The sequence below is a fragment of the Paraphaeosphaeria sporulosa genome (genome assembly GCF_001642045.1).
Source record: "Paraphaeosphaeria sporulosa strain AP3s5-JAC2a unplaced genomic scaffold CC84scaffold_10, whole genome shotgun sequence".
NCBI lineage: Eukaryota > Fungi > Ascomycota > Dothideomycetes > Pleosporales > Didymosphaeriaceae > Paraphaeosphaeria > Paraphaeosphaeria sporulosa.
The window spans coordinates 817,813-833,205 of record NW_017253369.1 but is presented as its reverse complement, the minus strand read 5'-3'; the positions used below and the strand labels follow the sequence as shown (position 1 = coordinate 833,205).

The following is a 15,393-nucleotide window of genomic DNA, read 5'->3' as shown; positions in this document are numbered from 1 at the left end:
CAATATGCGCTTCTCTAACATTATTTTCACTCTGGTTTCGGCGGCCACCATTCTCGCTGCACCTGCACCTGAGCAGGACGAGTCTCTTAGCGACTCTGTCCTCGTAAGTGACGAGTCTTGCGCTCTTCTGGCCTATGTAGAGGAAGGATATATACCAAAAAAACCCAGGTCTGCACCTACACCGAGCAGTATTTCAAGGGCGAGTTGGTCAAGATCAGGGCCACCAGGGCTGTGGACGATTATCCAGACCAGGACGGTGGCACTGCTGTCTGCTCCAGCGTGAAGTATGTATCTCGCATTGCCTGCAGTACATATACATGTTCTCTGGATGAAGAGGCAGAATGTTATTGCTAACGCTTAGTGGATAGGCCTAACTTCGCGTCCTCAATTTCTTTGGCCAACTTGCAGCATCCCGGTTGGGACGGTTTGCGCCCGTCTGCCTGCAAGCTCTACTCGCAAGTCGCTGCTCCTTGCCATCGCGTTCCAATATAGAGAATATATATTGACAAATGCACGGTGAGGATAACTGTTAGGGCGACTCTGTCGAGGTTCGGCAGGCTACCTAGATGGATATCAACAAGCTCGCCGACCTAGGCAGCTACGGCTTCGACAAGCGAACTCTCCACGATCTATACCTTCTCGATATTATCCAGCTCCATGCCCTCCGCAGTCTGGAAACTACCTCTTCTGCGACTCGCGCCCTCTGCATTCCGCCTACCCTCTTCCACAATACTCTCATGTCTCGATAATCGCCTTCCACTCCGCTCACCCCTCTCCGCCTCATCGAACACATCGCTCGTCTCCTCCTCTATAACCTCCCCATGATTCCCGCCCACACTCTCCATCGTAAACGGACTCGCCGTCGGCGCATCCAAAATCCGCAGCTCCGCCTCGGTAAACCACCTCGGCATGCCCCACGTGCGCATGGGGATATACAGCAAGATAAACACAGGGAACCCAATCGCCGCAATCGTCTGCGTAATCGCAAACGTCGCGCCGAACCCGACCAGCTCCAGCGCGACGAACACCCAGATGGCACTGCGCCGCTCGATGCGCATCAGCGGGTCCGACCGCGCAGTGAGGTGCCTGTCGCGCGCGAGGAACAGCATCTTGAGCGTGATGCCGTTGCCCTCGAGCGCCTGGATGCCCATGACGAAGAACAGGCCTGCGAGAACAGCCTGTGGGATGAGGTGCAGGACGATGAGCAAGGGCCCGGTCATAGTGCCGAGCGTGAGCAGGCCCTGCGCAAGGTTCGAGACGCGCTGCTCGACGACGTGGTCGACAACGCGGCGCGTATAGCCCTTGTTGGCTTCGTCGTCCGCGTCAGAGACGGTGCGCGTGACACAGAGGGAAGTTGTGTGGAAGGGGGCTTGGGGGATGAGGCCGTTGGGGAAGGGGATTCCCAGGAGGCCCGCGACGCCAGTGGTGAGGCCGAGCAGGAAGAGGTCCCAATGGAAGCCGGCGGGTTTGCGTAGTGGGAACTCGGTGCCTTGAGCGATGAGAGAGGACACGTTGTGGTCGAACCAGAAGAGGATGGTTAGGAGAACTGCGAACGGAATTGCTAGGAATATGTCCCCGACGCTGATTTCCCAGAAATGTATGAACCAGCCACGGTCCGTGGTCGGGAAGAAAGCCTTGCTCGTTGGCAGCTTGAGCAGCTCGATGTTCGCCATCTTGCCAATGTGCACAAAGCCGGTGAAGAACACGACAGTCAGAGGCGTCCCGTAATCCTCAACGAACTTACGGATATGGCGCTGGAAGAGGGAGGAGGTTCCCAGAATGCCGCATATGTATGCTACGACTGTAACAAGCAGCGCTATGGAGATGGAGAGGTAGGCTGAGGCGTCGGATATCTCCCACTGGCGAGTAAGGACCTGGATTCCCTTCTGCAGGTAGATGAAAGCCACGTAGAATCCGAAGATGTCACAGGAGAAGCGAGTCACATAGCGGAGTGCGTTGCACGAGTTCGTGATGGCAAGGATCCAGTGGAATATCAGGGACCATCTGCGAGATGTCAGCCGAACTCCATCTTGTAACGAGGTGTAAGAGAAAGCTTACATGCCAATCCATGCCATGAAGGCAAAGTAATTAGTGCCTCGCGGTGTTATGATGTCGTAGACGGTGTAGTTGAATACGGTTATAGGACCTTTAAGGTAATGAGTTGGCGATTCCTAGTGGATATCCATGGCTCACCTGTCACTCCCACAATGACCAACGGCTGGCACGCGGCTAGAGAGAAGACGACGGATGCGAGCACTGACGACAACAAGACCTCATTGACACCAAAACTTTGGTCTGTTTTGGCAAACATGTCCAAACTGAAGGCCAAGGCCGGGAGGATGCTGCACAACCGTCAGTCCACTATGGCCATGCATAAGGCGGCCGCCAGAACCTATTCCGATGTCGATGGCGTAGTTTCGGACCGGTGTTCACGTCTCCAAATAGGGATTGTAGTCACAATGCATTGATCCGTAGACATACTTGGCAAAATACATATACACGGTCGCAGGGACAACGCGATAGTCCCACGCATCTCTGAAGTCGCTCCAGTAGAACGGCGCTCTTCTCCGGATGTCATTATACATGCCAGCGAAAACTTTTGTCTTCCACCATGCATCTTTTTTCTTGCTCCCGCGCGGAGTTGGGCGACTCCGGCCTTGCTCGCTTTTCGGCGATGCAAATGGCACACGGTTTTGCCGTCTCTTTTTGGGTTGGTTTGCAGATGCGCCACTTTCTGTGGGGACGGTCAAGGCTTCTGACGGTGCCATGGTGGAGGAAGAAGAAGAAGAAGAAGAAGACGAAGAAAGAGCAAGGAACTTGTTGTCAATCGAACGTGGTAGCGGCCATCGGAGAACTAATACACCTTGCGGCGGTGAGATCGAGACAAAAATTACCGTCTAATCCACGGCAATGCATGCGCGCGCTAGGATCTTTTGGTGTGGCGATCGAGCCTTCCCCAGAACGGTCGTCTTGGCATGCGTCATGTCGGCCTTCCGCAAGTGCCAAGGCGAGTGAGAAGGAAAGGGTCTAAGAGCTTGAGATGTATCGTGGTGCTGAAGGACATCTATGTTGCCCATACGGTTGCTGCATGTCTAGACTCGCATTGTTGTACGTGGGTACGAGCTATGGAAGTCCTAGGGCTCCATGTGCCCTCCCGATCCGGTCTAGTATCGATCAACATCAACCTAACTCCGATGGAGATATTTCTGCCCGAGCATACGAATTAGGGTGAACGTTGTGGGTAATTCCCGGTTTTCCTCTATCTTGCCTTTCGCTGCAGATTGCTGCCAAATTTGCGAAAGTACAGTATGGCCTAACACCACTTGGCCAAGCGAGCGGATAGAGTGGCCTCTCATATCAATTCTCAACATTATACGACATTGGTATAGACACGTAGTATTGATTGCAGAGTTTATAAGAAATTTAATGACTTGGACGCCGGTATAGAACTATAAGCGCCTGCTTTGCTTTCAGTAATATTAACTGAGAAACGCTTACCCGTGTTCCAGTGCCATGCCATGGAGCACCCACCCGGATTTATAATAGAAGGAAATAAGACGTCACTTTGAAATGGGCTTAAGCGGAAGTTGCTGCAAGCGAATAAACAGAAGCCTCGCTCAGGCTCTGTAATACCCCGTCGCCCACGACCCTAAACCATCACGAGTCAGCATGGCCAGCTAGTAAGGTAAAGATTCGGCTCATACGTACTGTATCAGCCGCGTTTCGCATCTAGAGCTTGCTCATGGTTCTCCCTTCGGTAGTATTCTTGCATCGAATTCTTGAAACTGGCCGACTTGCCGTAGGCATGCCTGCTGTCCTATTGCAATTGCCGAGCCAGCTCCTCAGACTCGTCCACTGTCGCGTTCACCGGTCCTATGGTTGATCATCGGCACTGCTTCTTCGCTTCCTTGACGATCCGGTGGTACCATGGCATATAGTCCATGTGCAATAATTCGTCCAACACGTTGTCAGCGTGGCGCAATGACGTTTCCTCGCACTCCCCCCGGGAAGAGTCGGTATTAGAAGATGAACTCTTCACTCAGAATAAGTGGGACTACGCAATAGTTGAGTCCTTGAAAAGTGAGCGGCACTTCTCGGCCATCTGACAGCGTCATCATGCTATCAGCCTAGCCCACAGTGTGTTTCCGCTCTCCATATGGAAAGGTTATCCACACGCGATACTTGTCTCCGGTCCTGATATCGAGCTCGCTCTGTACGACCCAGTCGTAATCTATTGGCACTGGTGTCCAGTAGCGTGTTCTCGAACTTCCTTCCAACTAGACCCCCAGTAGATCCAGTGCACACACGTCCATTGTACATGCACGTCCGTTGTATCAACGAGCTTGAAAGCCATTCTTGGTGTCGGGCGAGGAAAGACACACGCCCTGAATCGGTGGAAGAAACGTGTCAGAGTCGAAGTTGCTTCCAAACAAGGCCGTCCAAGCAGGACATTAAAGGGGAAGTTGCGAGCGACGCGTGCGATAGTCATCACGCACGGTTCCGGGTATCATATGAGAGATGTCTCTAATTTCACCGTTCCGTGAGAGAGTAGAGTACTCTTGTCACCCGGGACCACGGAACTAGGGTCATCATGTATATCCCATCCACGTGTGCGCGCAAATGCTTCTTCCACAACATTCGTATTCGATCTAATATCGTCAAAGGCATTCAAATTCTTCCTATTGACGTTCATATGAGCCCGGATCGCCTTGAAGCCCTAGTCATGCTACCGGACTTCTGGCTCAAGATGTGGATGTAGATGCCGTGTTTTCATCCAGGAAGACGGCACTGCCTAGCAAAACGATGGGCTATTTTGCGGGATCCCAATTCTTGTCCGAGTAGCCATCATATATACCGGCGCGACTCTGTGGAACTTGCGCCTTCACTACCAACTATGTCATGAAAGTCTACAGTGGAAACTACACCTCTTCACACTGCGTATCTACATGTCAACACAGGCTCAGGAGAAGCCAGGTTGATGGCATGATACACAACGTCTCGATGGCAAACCAATGCTATCTACATTAATGGCAGCTGACGAGGATGCTGCAATCTTTCGTAAGTTTACGCAACTCGGGGCCAGAAATTTGCCACATCTACAAAGTCTTTTGAACAAGCTTGAGCAAAAGTTACTAACGTAGGCGAAAATTCACATGGGTCATCTTGTCCTGATCATATGGTGTTCCCTAGACAATGTTACAAGCGAGCCGAGCTCCATGAAGAGACTACACTTGTAATACACCAATATCGTACGAGCAACACAGAACTTAGTGTCATCTCCACGAGCTAACGCACATCGAGATCAGGCATTGATTGATGAAAATCAAGTCCGATCGCCCCTCAAGCCATCAAATAGCGCACTGGCTCCATTCAAGCGGTAGTTCGTCTGCGTGAAGGAACATCTTGATCGGGAACGACAAGAAAGTGCTTCAGAAGGACTACGATCTCTTTGCCCTCAGTGCTCCTTTGGAAGACGATCGCTTGAGTAGATTGGTGCGGTATACCTGCGTTTATTGCCTCAGTATAATTCCCTTTGATGCGCCGATCGACAAGTTTACTTGACCATATTACAGTCGCGCAAGATTCGACCACTAGGCACTACCCTTAAATCTTCTACTTCCGACCACGACTTGTACAGAACCTCAGCTATACCATCACCGCCATTTTATGCGGCATGCTCCTTGTCGGCGCGATGGTCTGCCTCTCCATCCTTGACGAGCACGCTTAGAAGCTCAGAATCGGACTCGTAGCAACATTCACATTCCTGTTCGCGGCCTTTGTGGCATTGTTGACAAACACGAGAAGAGCAGAGGTCTTTGGCAGCACGGTAGCGTATGCGGTGGTCTTAGTCGTGTATGTAAGTGCTGGGCTGGGAGCAGGTGGTAAAAACGACGGGAGACGCAGCACACCAGGCATCGACACAGTGCAAATGTGATATCTAAGCATTTCATTATCTTGCTACGGAACTCTCGACGCCTAACCAGCCAAGCTGATGCTAATAGACTTGGCCTGCAAGTATGCCATGAGACCTTCTTTCCCTAATTCTCTCCCAGAACCGCTCTGCTTGTATCCACCAAAAGGCGAACCCATAGACGGCAAAAATGGCGCGTTGACGCCCACAGTGCCAGCCTTGATCTTGGACGCTACTCGAATGGCGCGTGCCGTGTTTCCAGTATAGACGGTTGCTATCACATGTTAGCCGCTTCACTTCCAGCCTCAAATTGAGACCTTGCGGTCCTGCAATTGCTTACCAGAGAGTCCATAGCTAGTATCATTTGCCAGCTTCACAGCCTCCTCCTCAGTCTCAAACGTCAGCACACTCAGCACTGGCCCGAAGATCTCCTCTTTGTAAATTCTTGCATCCCTGGCTGGATTCAAGAAGATCGTAGGCTGCACGAAGGATCCTTTGTCGCCCTTGCGCTCGCCACCAACAAGCAGCTTCGCTTCGGACTTGCCAGTCTCGATGTACCCCAGAACACGCTCCAACTGAGCCTTGTCAGCGAGAGGACCGATGAAAGTATTAGGAGAGTTCGGGTCGCCGACGGCGCCGTCAAGACTTTGGAAGCGTGCCTTGAGGCCGTCGATGAATTTGTCCGCGATGGACTTCTGGACGAAGAGGCGCGAGGCAGCGATGCAGACTTGGGAAGAGTTGAATAGGAAACCCTGCGAGTTCCTAGTGGCATGTTAGAGCTTGTCCATAGCGGTTGGAGATGCTTGCGTACCCTGTCAACGCACTCTCGATATCTGCGTCCTCGAAAACGAGAGAAGGCGATTTGCCGCCCAGCTCTAGAGTTACCTTCTTCATATTACTCTTGGCCGCTGCATCGATGATCTTGCGTCCGCTAGGCCCACTGCCAGTGAACGAGATCTTGTCGATGTCCATGTGGGACGCGAGGAGAGCGCCAGTTACGCCGTCTCCGGAGATGATGTTGAAAACACCAGCAGGGAATCCAGCCTCCTTCACTAGTCGAGCGAGGACAAGCACACTGAACGGTGATTTCTCTGAGGTCTTGTAGAGGACCGTGTTACCAGCAGCCAGCGCCGGGGCTACCTTCCAAGACAGCGTTCTTATCTTCTGGTTAGCCCCCAGGCCACGATGATTCCTCGTTTAGCGTCTACTTACGAGATGGTAACGTTCCAAGGGCCAATGCCAGCGCATACGCCGATCGGCTCATACTGCACAATGTTGAGTCTGTCGCCCTCTGCAGGGAATGCCTGGCCCTCAATTTTGTCCGCCCAACCTGCGTAGTATCTGAATGTTTGTGCTGTAGCAGGAACGATGAACCCACCAGCCACCGTAGCTGGCTGGCCCATCGCCTTGACCTCCGCCTTGACAAGTTCTGCGTTGTTGGCATCTATGAGGTCGGCGAACTTGTTCAGCAAAGCTGCACGCTTGGCAGCAGGCGTGGCGGCCCATGGCTCGAAGGCTGCGCGGGCAGCAGCGACTGCGGCATCGACTTCGGTTTCGCGAGCGCAGTTGATCTTACCCACGGACTCATCAGTGGCTGGATTGAACACCTCGTAGGTGGCGGATGAAGAGCCTTCGACAAACTGGTCATGCACATTAGCAACATCTAAGAAGAGGTACATCAGCTGCGCATACCTCGTTGTTGATGAAGTGGGAGTAATCGACCATGTTGCCTGTCGTGTCTACTTCTTCCTTAGTATCACAAGTGGCGGGACAAAGACGGAGTTAGTGGAGTCTCACGGCGCAGTTGCACCACCCTTCTTATATGCCGCAAGCTTCATATGCGTAGCATTGGTTGGCTTCTGACGAGCGTGCTTTGGCGCACACACATCACATGCTCTGCTTTGGTAAGTTTCTCGACAGGCCTACCACTGCCCGCGAGACTAATTTCGGGCTCAATTAGTCTTATCTCGGTACTATAAGTAATCAATCGTTCCACCCACACACTCCAAGTGCACCGCACGTTACCGTAAGCTATGTCTGTGGGGCAATAGCGCAGGTACTTCCGCCATCTGTAGGGCGGTCTGTTAGGTTTACCCCCGCCCTGGAGGATCTTGTCTAGTCGCGGAATTATAGGGTCTGCCCCGCCCAGCCCAACGAATTACACATGTAGCGCCCTTTTCCCTTGCATTCGGCGACGGACCCACTATCTAAACCTTCATCATGCTGTGTAGTTGAAGTGAAACACGATTTGCACTGCAGTGGTGTGGCATGTAAGAGCAAGGTTACCCACCTGCTCGCTTGATACCCTGCAATGGGCGCATCTCTAGAGGCTGACGACAGCGGCAGAATGTGAGTAATCGCCCATTATAGCGTTGACGTCCCTGACGATGCATGTCGGGGTAGTTGTGTGGAAGCCGTGTGTTACCATACCTCGTAGCTGGATTCGACAAGTGGATGACTGATGCTACGAGAAGACCAATACACCAGAGCTCAAATGTTCAACATGCCAGATGGTTGATCTCATCCATCTTGAGGACCGTTGCACAAGCGCTGACAGAAGCCGTCACTGCTGATCGATCATGGTGGACAAAATCCCACGGAACCCCTACCCGATTCACCTTTGTAAAAGTAGACTAAGTCGTACTCCAAGCATTGTCCTAAATGGGAGAGTTCCAGTGCTTGGCGCATGGCAGCTGCCCTAAGGCAAGCGTAGTGGAACTCCACTATTACGAGTACAATTGAATCTCCCACAGGAGACGGACGAACTTCAGCGACCCCGACCCTCCGTCGGATTCATGCTGTGTTTCGGAGCGTACGCGAAGCAATAGATCAGGATAAAGGCGAGCGGAATTCAAGCGGCAGGCGTTATGACTGCGGAATGTTTCCGATGGTCGAGCAGACACAAATGGTTACGTTGAGAGGTCAAACGTGGTGCGGAATGCGGGGCCCAAGTCGGCAAGGAACCCACAAGCACGATTGCCTGATGACTAAGGGGATGACGGGCGCGACTTCTACACCACACATTTGCTTGCATCTGAGCCCTTCATACAATGTCGAGTACCCTCTCCCAATGGACATTGTGTCATGCTTATTTCGTAAAGATACAGATTCAGCTACTTAGGTCGTTACTTCCGTTCATAAACGCAGTGCTGGCGATTGCAGTATCGAGTTCGTCAGCCACAGCTGTTAGATGAATTCCCGATAAACCTGCACTTTCTGGCACGTCGGGTTCTGCGGCACACCCTTAATACCGATCTTCCAAATCAATGTGTAGTAAAGATAGCTCCAACGCGTCAAACAGATATACCAGTTCTCTATCTTCTGCGGCGGGTCCAACTGCACCGGCGGAGTCACCGTATCATCTCGGTATCTCCCGATGTACATGCTTCCGTCGCTGCTGAACGATATGGATGAGGCGGTGTCGTTTCCAGGGTAAAATATCGGAGTAGCGACATCGCTGAGAAGATCCGAGCTAAACTGCATGCCCGAGGGTACGATTTCGCCGCCATTGACAGTAAGATTCCAGAGAAGCAGGCCGTCTGGGTCTCCATCGATACCTGGGGATGGGGGATCGAGCTGCGTCGCATGGTAGAAAGTGTCGTAGGAGAAGGAAGAATTGGCGTGCGTATTGCCAGTGGGGCAGAGTCCTTCGATCGCAGCGCCTTGATGACATGTTCCCAGGGCTGTAACTTTGTCAAATAATACGCTCTTGAGAGGGTAAGCAATTATAATAAAAACGTACTAGTGCCATCCCAAGTGGCATTATCGGACTTGATGAAGAGGCGGAAAGGCTTCGAATTTTGGTCATATTGAGCTAAGGCACTGCTCGCAAGAGTTGCGAGGACAAGAGTGGACTTCATGTTATCGACTGCAAGACTATTTGTCACAGAGGGTGGCTCGCGTCCAGATGGCCCAATGTCGGCTGATTGTACGAGAGCAATGGGGCGAAAATAGGTGGTCGCCGTAGATTGTACTGCGCGGAGGTCGGTGACGAGAAAACAGATAAGAGAGAAGAATTGACGATATATGTATTCCTTCTTAAAGATCCATCGCGAGGGGAAACTGCGAGGGCGATGTTGATGACGTCTCGCAGGAGCTAGTCCTTGCAGCTTCCGCCGCAACAAGCTACCACGGTTACTTGCATTGGCGGCGGACAACATCGCTACCATTATAAGGCTGGTCGGTCTCAGCATTAGGAGATTCTACCAGATTGCAGCCGTGCACAAGAGCATGCTACATCAGTAGACTTGCTTGGATGATTTAAGTTTGTACGGAGTACAGCTGACCCATTTCATCGCGCACACGGCAGTGCTAGGCGAAAAGTAACCGTGAGTTCACTTGAACTGGCTGCAGCCTCTGTGGAGGTATTTGCCCCTCACAAATTTGGGGCGATGCAATGCGGATGATCAAAGCACCATGTTCTAGGCGAAGCTGCATGCGGGGTTGACAAAGTACCTCCGATTAGACCCTGAACCAGACATCACGCGAGGCACATCAGTGGTCATCGAAGCTGTGATGGGAAGGGAATCACAGACATTTGTTTCAATGCAGGTACCCAATGGCAACCGTCCAGGAGGATATTCGTTCGTAACGCTGTCGGAGAAACGGTGAAACATCATCGTTCCCAACGACTGCTTGGTACGACGAAGTTGTACCTCTGTTGCACAGAGACCGGCCGGCAGGTCCCATGTCACTGGAGATTCGGGTTCCACCACCAGTAATAGTACAAGAACAATCTGGAAAGTACATGTTTGAGCGGTGTTTAGTGCAGTATGTGCACTAACAGGCAGCATACTACTTCCTTGGAAAGTCTATCTACGCTGAGAAAAGGGCTGTGTAACGGAACACAGGTTTCTGAGCTCGTGCAGGTTTCTGAGATCGTGGATCCCCATGGCTTTGCACGCTCTTCATACATTGGAGCCGCCCGGGCAAATCGCTAGGTTCAGTGACAGTATTTATCACACTTGCGACCACATTCAGCGACCTACGCCTGCACCGAGATTCGATGTAACGATTCGATTCCAAAAATTGGTATATTTGCGCTATACAACAGGCAAATGTAAGAGCTATGTACATAATAGGGCGCTCGCGTTGCACCTGTGACCTGACATTGGTATCCGAATGTCCAATGCATCCCTTCCTGTAACGCCGACTTATGCAACGGCGCCTTTTATGTCGATAAATACTTAAGAGAAATCTGTGATAAGTGATTGAGAGGTTCAAAGTCAATTGAAGCTCATCATGAGTCCGGCGCCAGCAAGCGCGGCACCAGCAGCGTGCCATGGCATTGGAGTCACGGCAGGCGATCCGAGCCCACTCGATGATCCGCCACCGATTGATCCTGTGACCGAAGGACCGCCAATGCGGCCACCGCCGCCTTGTACATTGAGGGAAGAGACAGCGTTGGGCACACCTGTAGCGCTGGGTATCTATTGTCACAGTCAGTATCTGCAAAATACATCCATGTCCGTTAGAAATTATTGAACTTACGCCAGTTGATCCAGATTGTATTTCTTGGATATTTGATTCCGTAGAATTGAACACGGTTTGTGCAAGGCCAATCTTGTTGTTTTCAAGGTCATATACGACGTAGGCGGATCGTAAAAAGGTGTCTCCAAGAACGGAGATTGAGTCGCCAGAGGGACCAATGCCTAGAATGCAAATGGGCTGGCCACGCTGGTAACCCATTACCAGTACAAGCTCATTCAGTGGAACCGAAATGGTAGGCCCATCGGAAGAGAAGGTGAATTCCAATGATCCCTCCTGGTTGGCGAGATCGCAGTTGCAGATAGCTGCGCCCTGTGTGGAGTCATATGTTGCGTCATATTTGGTGTACAACGCTTGGGCAACGTTGTCGGGAAGATATATGAGAGACGATCCGGAGTCGAGAAGCACTGCGACATTCTCGTTGTCGAAGATGGAACCCTTGTTGCCATTTTCGCCCATAGCGGTCAACGCGATAATGAATTCTGCGTATGTGTTCGCCTCAGTGATGATGGGAAGCGTGCTGAGTGTTCCATTGAACTTGCCCGTATCAACGCCGCCAAAGAGGATGCTGCCGGTGGATGCGTCCAAGTCGTTCAGGTACAGAGAATAGGCGTTGGTGTTGATCGTCTTGTCATCAACCAACTTCTGGGGGAAATTGGGGTACGGATCTAGACCAGCACGGTTGACCTGGACCTCGTTGACCTGGTAGCCAATACCCAAGATGCCTTCGTACGAGCTCGAAGTGTATCCGATGCCGAACTGCAAGTCTTTTACTGTCAAATCCGGATTGCTCAAGTGGAATGTGTCTGTGGCGTAGTCGCCCGAAGCGCCCGAGCCGTCCACGTAGGATATATTAAAGACGCTGTTCACATATGTATATGTAGACGAATCGTTGGCGCTGTAAGTGCCTGCGGTACTGCAAGGCTCGCTGATGCTTGAGCATAGGCGGGAGTTGGCGGCGTTTACCCAGAGGTCGCTGCTGCCCGTGTCGACGTGGAGCCGGACGTTTTGTGCTGGCGTGCCCAGGCTGGCATTCATGAAATATAGCGTCTCGAGGTTGTCCAGCGTCACTTCGACCGTGTCTCGCCTCCGTAACCGGTCGTGCTCGATAGGGTTTACATCGCGGCGACTGATATCGAGCTTGACCACCTTTGGGTTCTGCGACAGTCAGCCTCTGCTGGTTAGGCACGCCTCCTCATGCGCGCATTGCGAGGCTCAACGGAGCTGCCAAGGCGGGCGATGCGGGAGGATCAAGAACATGGGGAAGCCAAGAGGCGCTTACCTCACGCTGCACAAGCCGGAAGGCCGACGTCGACGTCACCAGCTGCGCGGCCAGCGCCAGCATTGAGCCCTTCATTGTCGAGCGGCGATAAGGAGGATGGATGTCTGAGCGACTGCCTCGTATATACAACGTTGCTGGGGGCGGCTCGGCGGGATCAACCTGATGCTCGGCGGGTTAGAGATGCGCGGCCGGACTGGTATGCAACGCCCAGTAAGCGTACCTGCGACGACGGACCAGACGCAATGGACTCTTTTCAAACGGCGCACAAAGTAAACGCAACGGGCAATTGACCAGGAGTAAGCGGAGCAATCACTGGACAGGTGGGCAAGGAAGGCATTCGGAGTCCACGCAGCTTACCCACGTCTTATGATGGGTCGGCTGCGGCGAAAATAGCGATGACGCGTATAAGCACGTCGCTTTGGTTTTGACGCCGGGATCCAGCGGCACTGACTACGCATGCCCGCCTGTTTGGCCCTGGCGCCGGCGGGCTTTGTCGTTTTCGTGCGTGCAGGCTTGCGTGGCGCGGTGGCGGTGCGCTGGCCGTCGACTTGATCTGTTCCACCTTGGGACGACAGAAAGGAAAGGTGCTGGTATTTCAAATCGATCATACTCAACACACCGATGGCGCTACACATGGCAACCTATACCCGGGTGCGTACGACTGCACACACGTACCCGACAGCAGCACTACTTCACCCTGGCTGCGTAACGTGCGAGTGGGGATGCAAGCTCCTTGTGGTGAGCCTGTAGTGTGATTAGGTGCGGGCAGAGACAGCACAAAAAGGCCTCTTGTCTTGTCTTGGTGCACGACGGCATGACCCGCCAACACGCCTTCCCAGACGCCATGCCAGCCGGTCGGTGATGGCTAGGCGAGCTGAGTGCTTCGGGCCTTGTTTTTGTCTGCGCGGATTTTCGGCAAGGCCGTGTTCAAGTACGAGTCTGTTCAGGCCCCAGAGCGCCGTGATCCAGGAACAGGCAAATGAGCTGCACACGCTCCAAAGGCCGTCAGATTGTGATCTCCACGGGCGGGTGGGCCGCGAGGCGCGGGCGCAGTGGTGAATTTGTGCATGAGATTTGGAAACCGTATTATCGTAAGAAGCGGAAAGGAGTGAGGTCGAAACGCAGACAGAGCAAGGTCGAAACATGCTGTACAGGGTCCTCCAGCTTGCTGGATCTTGGGAATGAGGCTCTGCTCGCGTTTGAAGAATGCATGTCACGTGAAGAGTCGTGGACTTTGGGGGAATATGACTAAGCCCCTTCCACGCGAAGACGCGACGGCTACGCGTCGCCCCACGGCAACTTCTAAAACGTTCACCAACATGGCCAAAGCAGAGTCCTCCAAGGCAGCTGCCAGCAACGGGATCAAGGCCAACCCCAATGCACAAGGGGGAGCCAACTATGAGTTGCCATGGTAAGTCTGCTGCCCTGTGTTCTTCACAAGTTGCAAGCTGAGAAGGTGTAGGGTGGAGAAATACCGGCCCGTGTATCTCGACGATGTCGTCGGCAACACAGAGACAATCGAGCGCCTCAAGATCATTGCGAAGGACGGCAACATGCCGCACGTCATAATATCGGGAATGCCCGGCATTGGGAAAACGACCTCGATCCTTTGTCTTGCGCGCCAGCTTCTCGGTGATGCGTATAAGGAGGCCGTACTTGAGCTCAATGCTTCCGACGAGCGCGGTATAGACGTTGTCAGGAACAGAATAAAGGGGTTCGCGCAGAAGAAGGTGACGCTGCCTCCGGGCAGGCAAAAACTAGTCATCTTGGACGAGGCGGATAGCATGACGAGCGGAGCTCAACAGGCGCTACGACGGACAATGGAGATCTACAGCAGCACCACGCGATTCGCTTTTGCTTGCAACCAGTCGAACAAGATCATCGAACCGCTGCAGTCCCGCTGCGCTATCCTCAGATACGCCCGCCTCACAGATGCGCAAATCGTGCGCCGGCTTATGCAGGTCTGTGAGGCCGAACAGGTGCAATTTTCCGACGACGGTGTTGCTGCGCTCGTTTTCTCAGCCGAGGGGGACATGCGACAAGCCATAAACAACCTACAATCGACTCATGCTGGGTTCGGATTCGTAAACGGTGACAACGTGTTCAGGGTGGTTGACAGCCCGCATCCGATCAAGGTTCAAGCCATGATCAAGGCATGCCACGAATGCAGGGTGGATGATGCTCTTACAACCTTGAAGGAACTCTGGGACCTGGGGTACAGCTGTCACGACATTATCAGCACCATGTTCAAAGTCACGAAAACTATTGACAGCTTGAGCGAGCACGCGAAATTGGAGTTTATCAAGGTACGTGTACCGGCTAACGTAACTTGGGCTGGTCTAATTATGCGCAGGAGATTGGCTTCACGCATATGCGTATCCTCGAAGGCGTTCAAACACTCCTCCAGCTCTCGGGCTGCATCGCACGTCTCTGCAAGATCAACATGCAACCGCAGCTTTTCGCCCTCCCTTCAAAATGAACGAATCTTGCATTGCATTTAGCATGGTGTTTAGGCGTCAGTGGCATATGCATGTACATGGTGATTTTGGGCGGTTCTGGCCATACGCTCATGCGAATTGCGACCGAGATCGGGTAGTATATATCCGGCACATACCATAACGTACGAGTTGTGTATGATTTTCGACGGAATCGTCATGACGATGAAAGATAATTTATCCCTTTTACTCGCGATGTTCTTTGGGCATGCTTGCAG

At 52.6% G+C, this 15,393-nt stretch overlaps 6 protein-coding genes across 6 annotated transcripts; 2 read left to right on the top strand and 4 right to left on the bottom strand.

Moving 5' to 3' along the window:
• Window positions 1-4: 4 nt before the first annotated feature.
• Window positions 5-492, top strand: CC84DRAFT_1221108 (uncharacterized protein; the record flags this gene model as incomplete). Its single annotated transcript, XM_018183228.1, has 3 exons — window positions 5-103; window positions 169-284; window positions 369-492. The coding sequence occupies 3 exons, from the start codon at window positions 5-7 to the stop codon at window positions 490-492; spliced, it is 339 nt and encodes a 112-aa protein (XP_018031986.1).
• A 104-nt stretch (window positions 493-596) lies between these two features.
• Window positions 597-3,087, bottom strand: CC84DRAFT_1167798 (uncharacterized protein). Its single transcript, XM_018179262.1, has 4 exons — window positions 2,482-3,087; window positions 2,194-2,342; window positions 2,059-2,146; window positions 597-2,004 (listed from the first exon to the last, which is right to left on the bottom strand). The coding sequence occupies exons 1-4, from the start codon at window positions 2,766-2,768 to the stop codon at window positions 630-632; spliced, it is 1,899 nt and encodes a 632-aa protein (XP_018031985.1). The 5' UTR covers window positions 2,769-3,087; the 3' UTR covers window positions 597-629.
• Window positions 3,088-5,976: 2,889 nt separating this feature from the next.
• On the bottom strand, window positions 5,977-7,590 carry CC84DRAFT_1100606 (aldehyde dehydrogenase; the record flags this gene model as incomplete). Its single annotated transcript, XM_018174875.1, has 4 exons — window positions 5,977-6,185; window positions 6,252-6,673; window positions 6,723-7,067; window positions 7,124-7,590. The coding sequence occupies 4 exons, from the start codon at window positions 7,588-7,590 to the stop codon at window positions 5,977-5,979; spliced, it is 1,443 nt and encodes a 480-aa protein (XP_018031984.1).
• A 1,387-nt stretch (window positions 7,591-8,977) lies between these two features.
• CC84DRAFT_1198783 (uncharacterized protein) lies at window positions 8,978-9,932 on the bottom strand. Its single transcript, XM_018181590.1, has 2 exons — window positions 9,683-9,932; window positions 8,978-9,617 (listed from the first exon to the last, which is right to left on the bottom strand). Exons 1-2 carry the CDS (start codon window positions 9,769-9,771, stop codon window positions 9,098-9,100), a joined length of 609 nt encoding a protein of 202 aa, XP_018031983.1. The 5' UTR covers window positions 9,772-9,932; the 3' UTR covers window positions 8,978-9,097.
• Window positions 9,933-10,991: 1,059 nt separating this feature from the next.
• CC84DRAFT_1167796 (candidapepsin-4 precursor) lies at window positions 10,992-12,842 on the bottom strand. Its single transcript, XM_018179261.1, has 3 exons — window positions 12,681-12,842; window positions 11,402-12,556; window positions 10,992-11,340 (listed from the first exon to the last, which is right to left on the bottom strand). Exons 1-3 carry the CDS (start codon window positions 12,753-12,755, stop codon window positions 11,137-11,139), a joined length of 1,434 nt encoding a protein of 477 aa, XP_018031982.1. The 5' UTR covers window positions 12,756-12,842; the 3' UTR covers window positions 10,992-11,136.
• Window positions 12,843-13,999: 1,157 nt separating this feature from the next.
• On the top strand, window positions 14,000-15,159 carry CC84DRAFT_1221103 (P-loop containing nucleoside triphosphate hydrolase protein; the record flags this gene model as incomplete). Its single annotated transcript, XM_018183227.1, has 3 exons — window positions 14,000-14,091; window positions 14,143-14,986; window positions 15,034-15,159. 3 exons carry the CDS (start codon window positions 14,000-14,002, stop codon window positions 15,157-15,159), a joined length of 1,062 nt encoding a protein of 353 aa, XP_018031981.1.
• Between the last annotated feature and the right edge of the window lie 234 nt (window positions 15,160-15,393).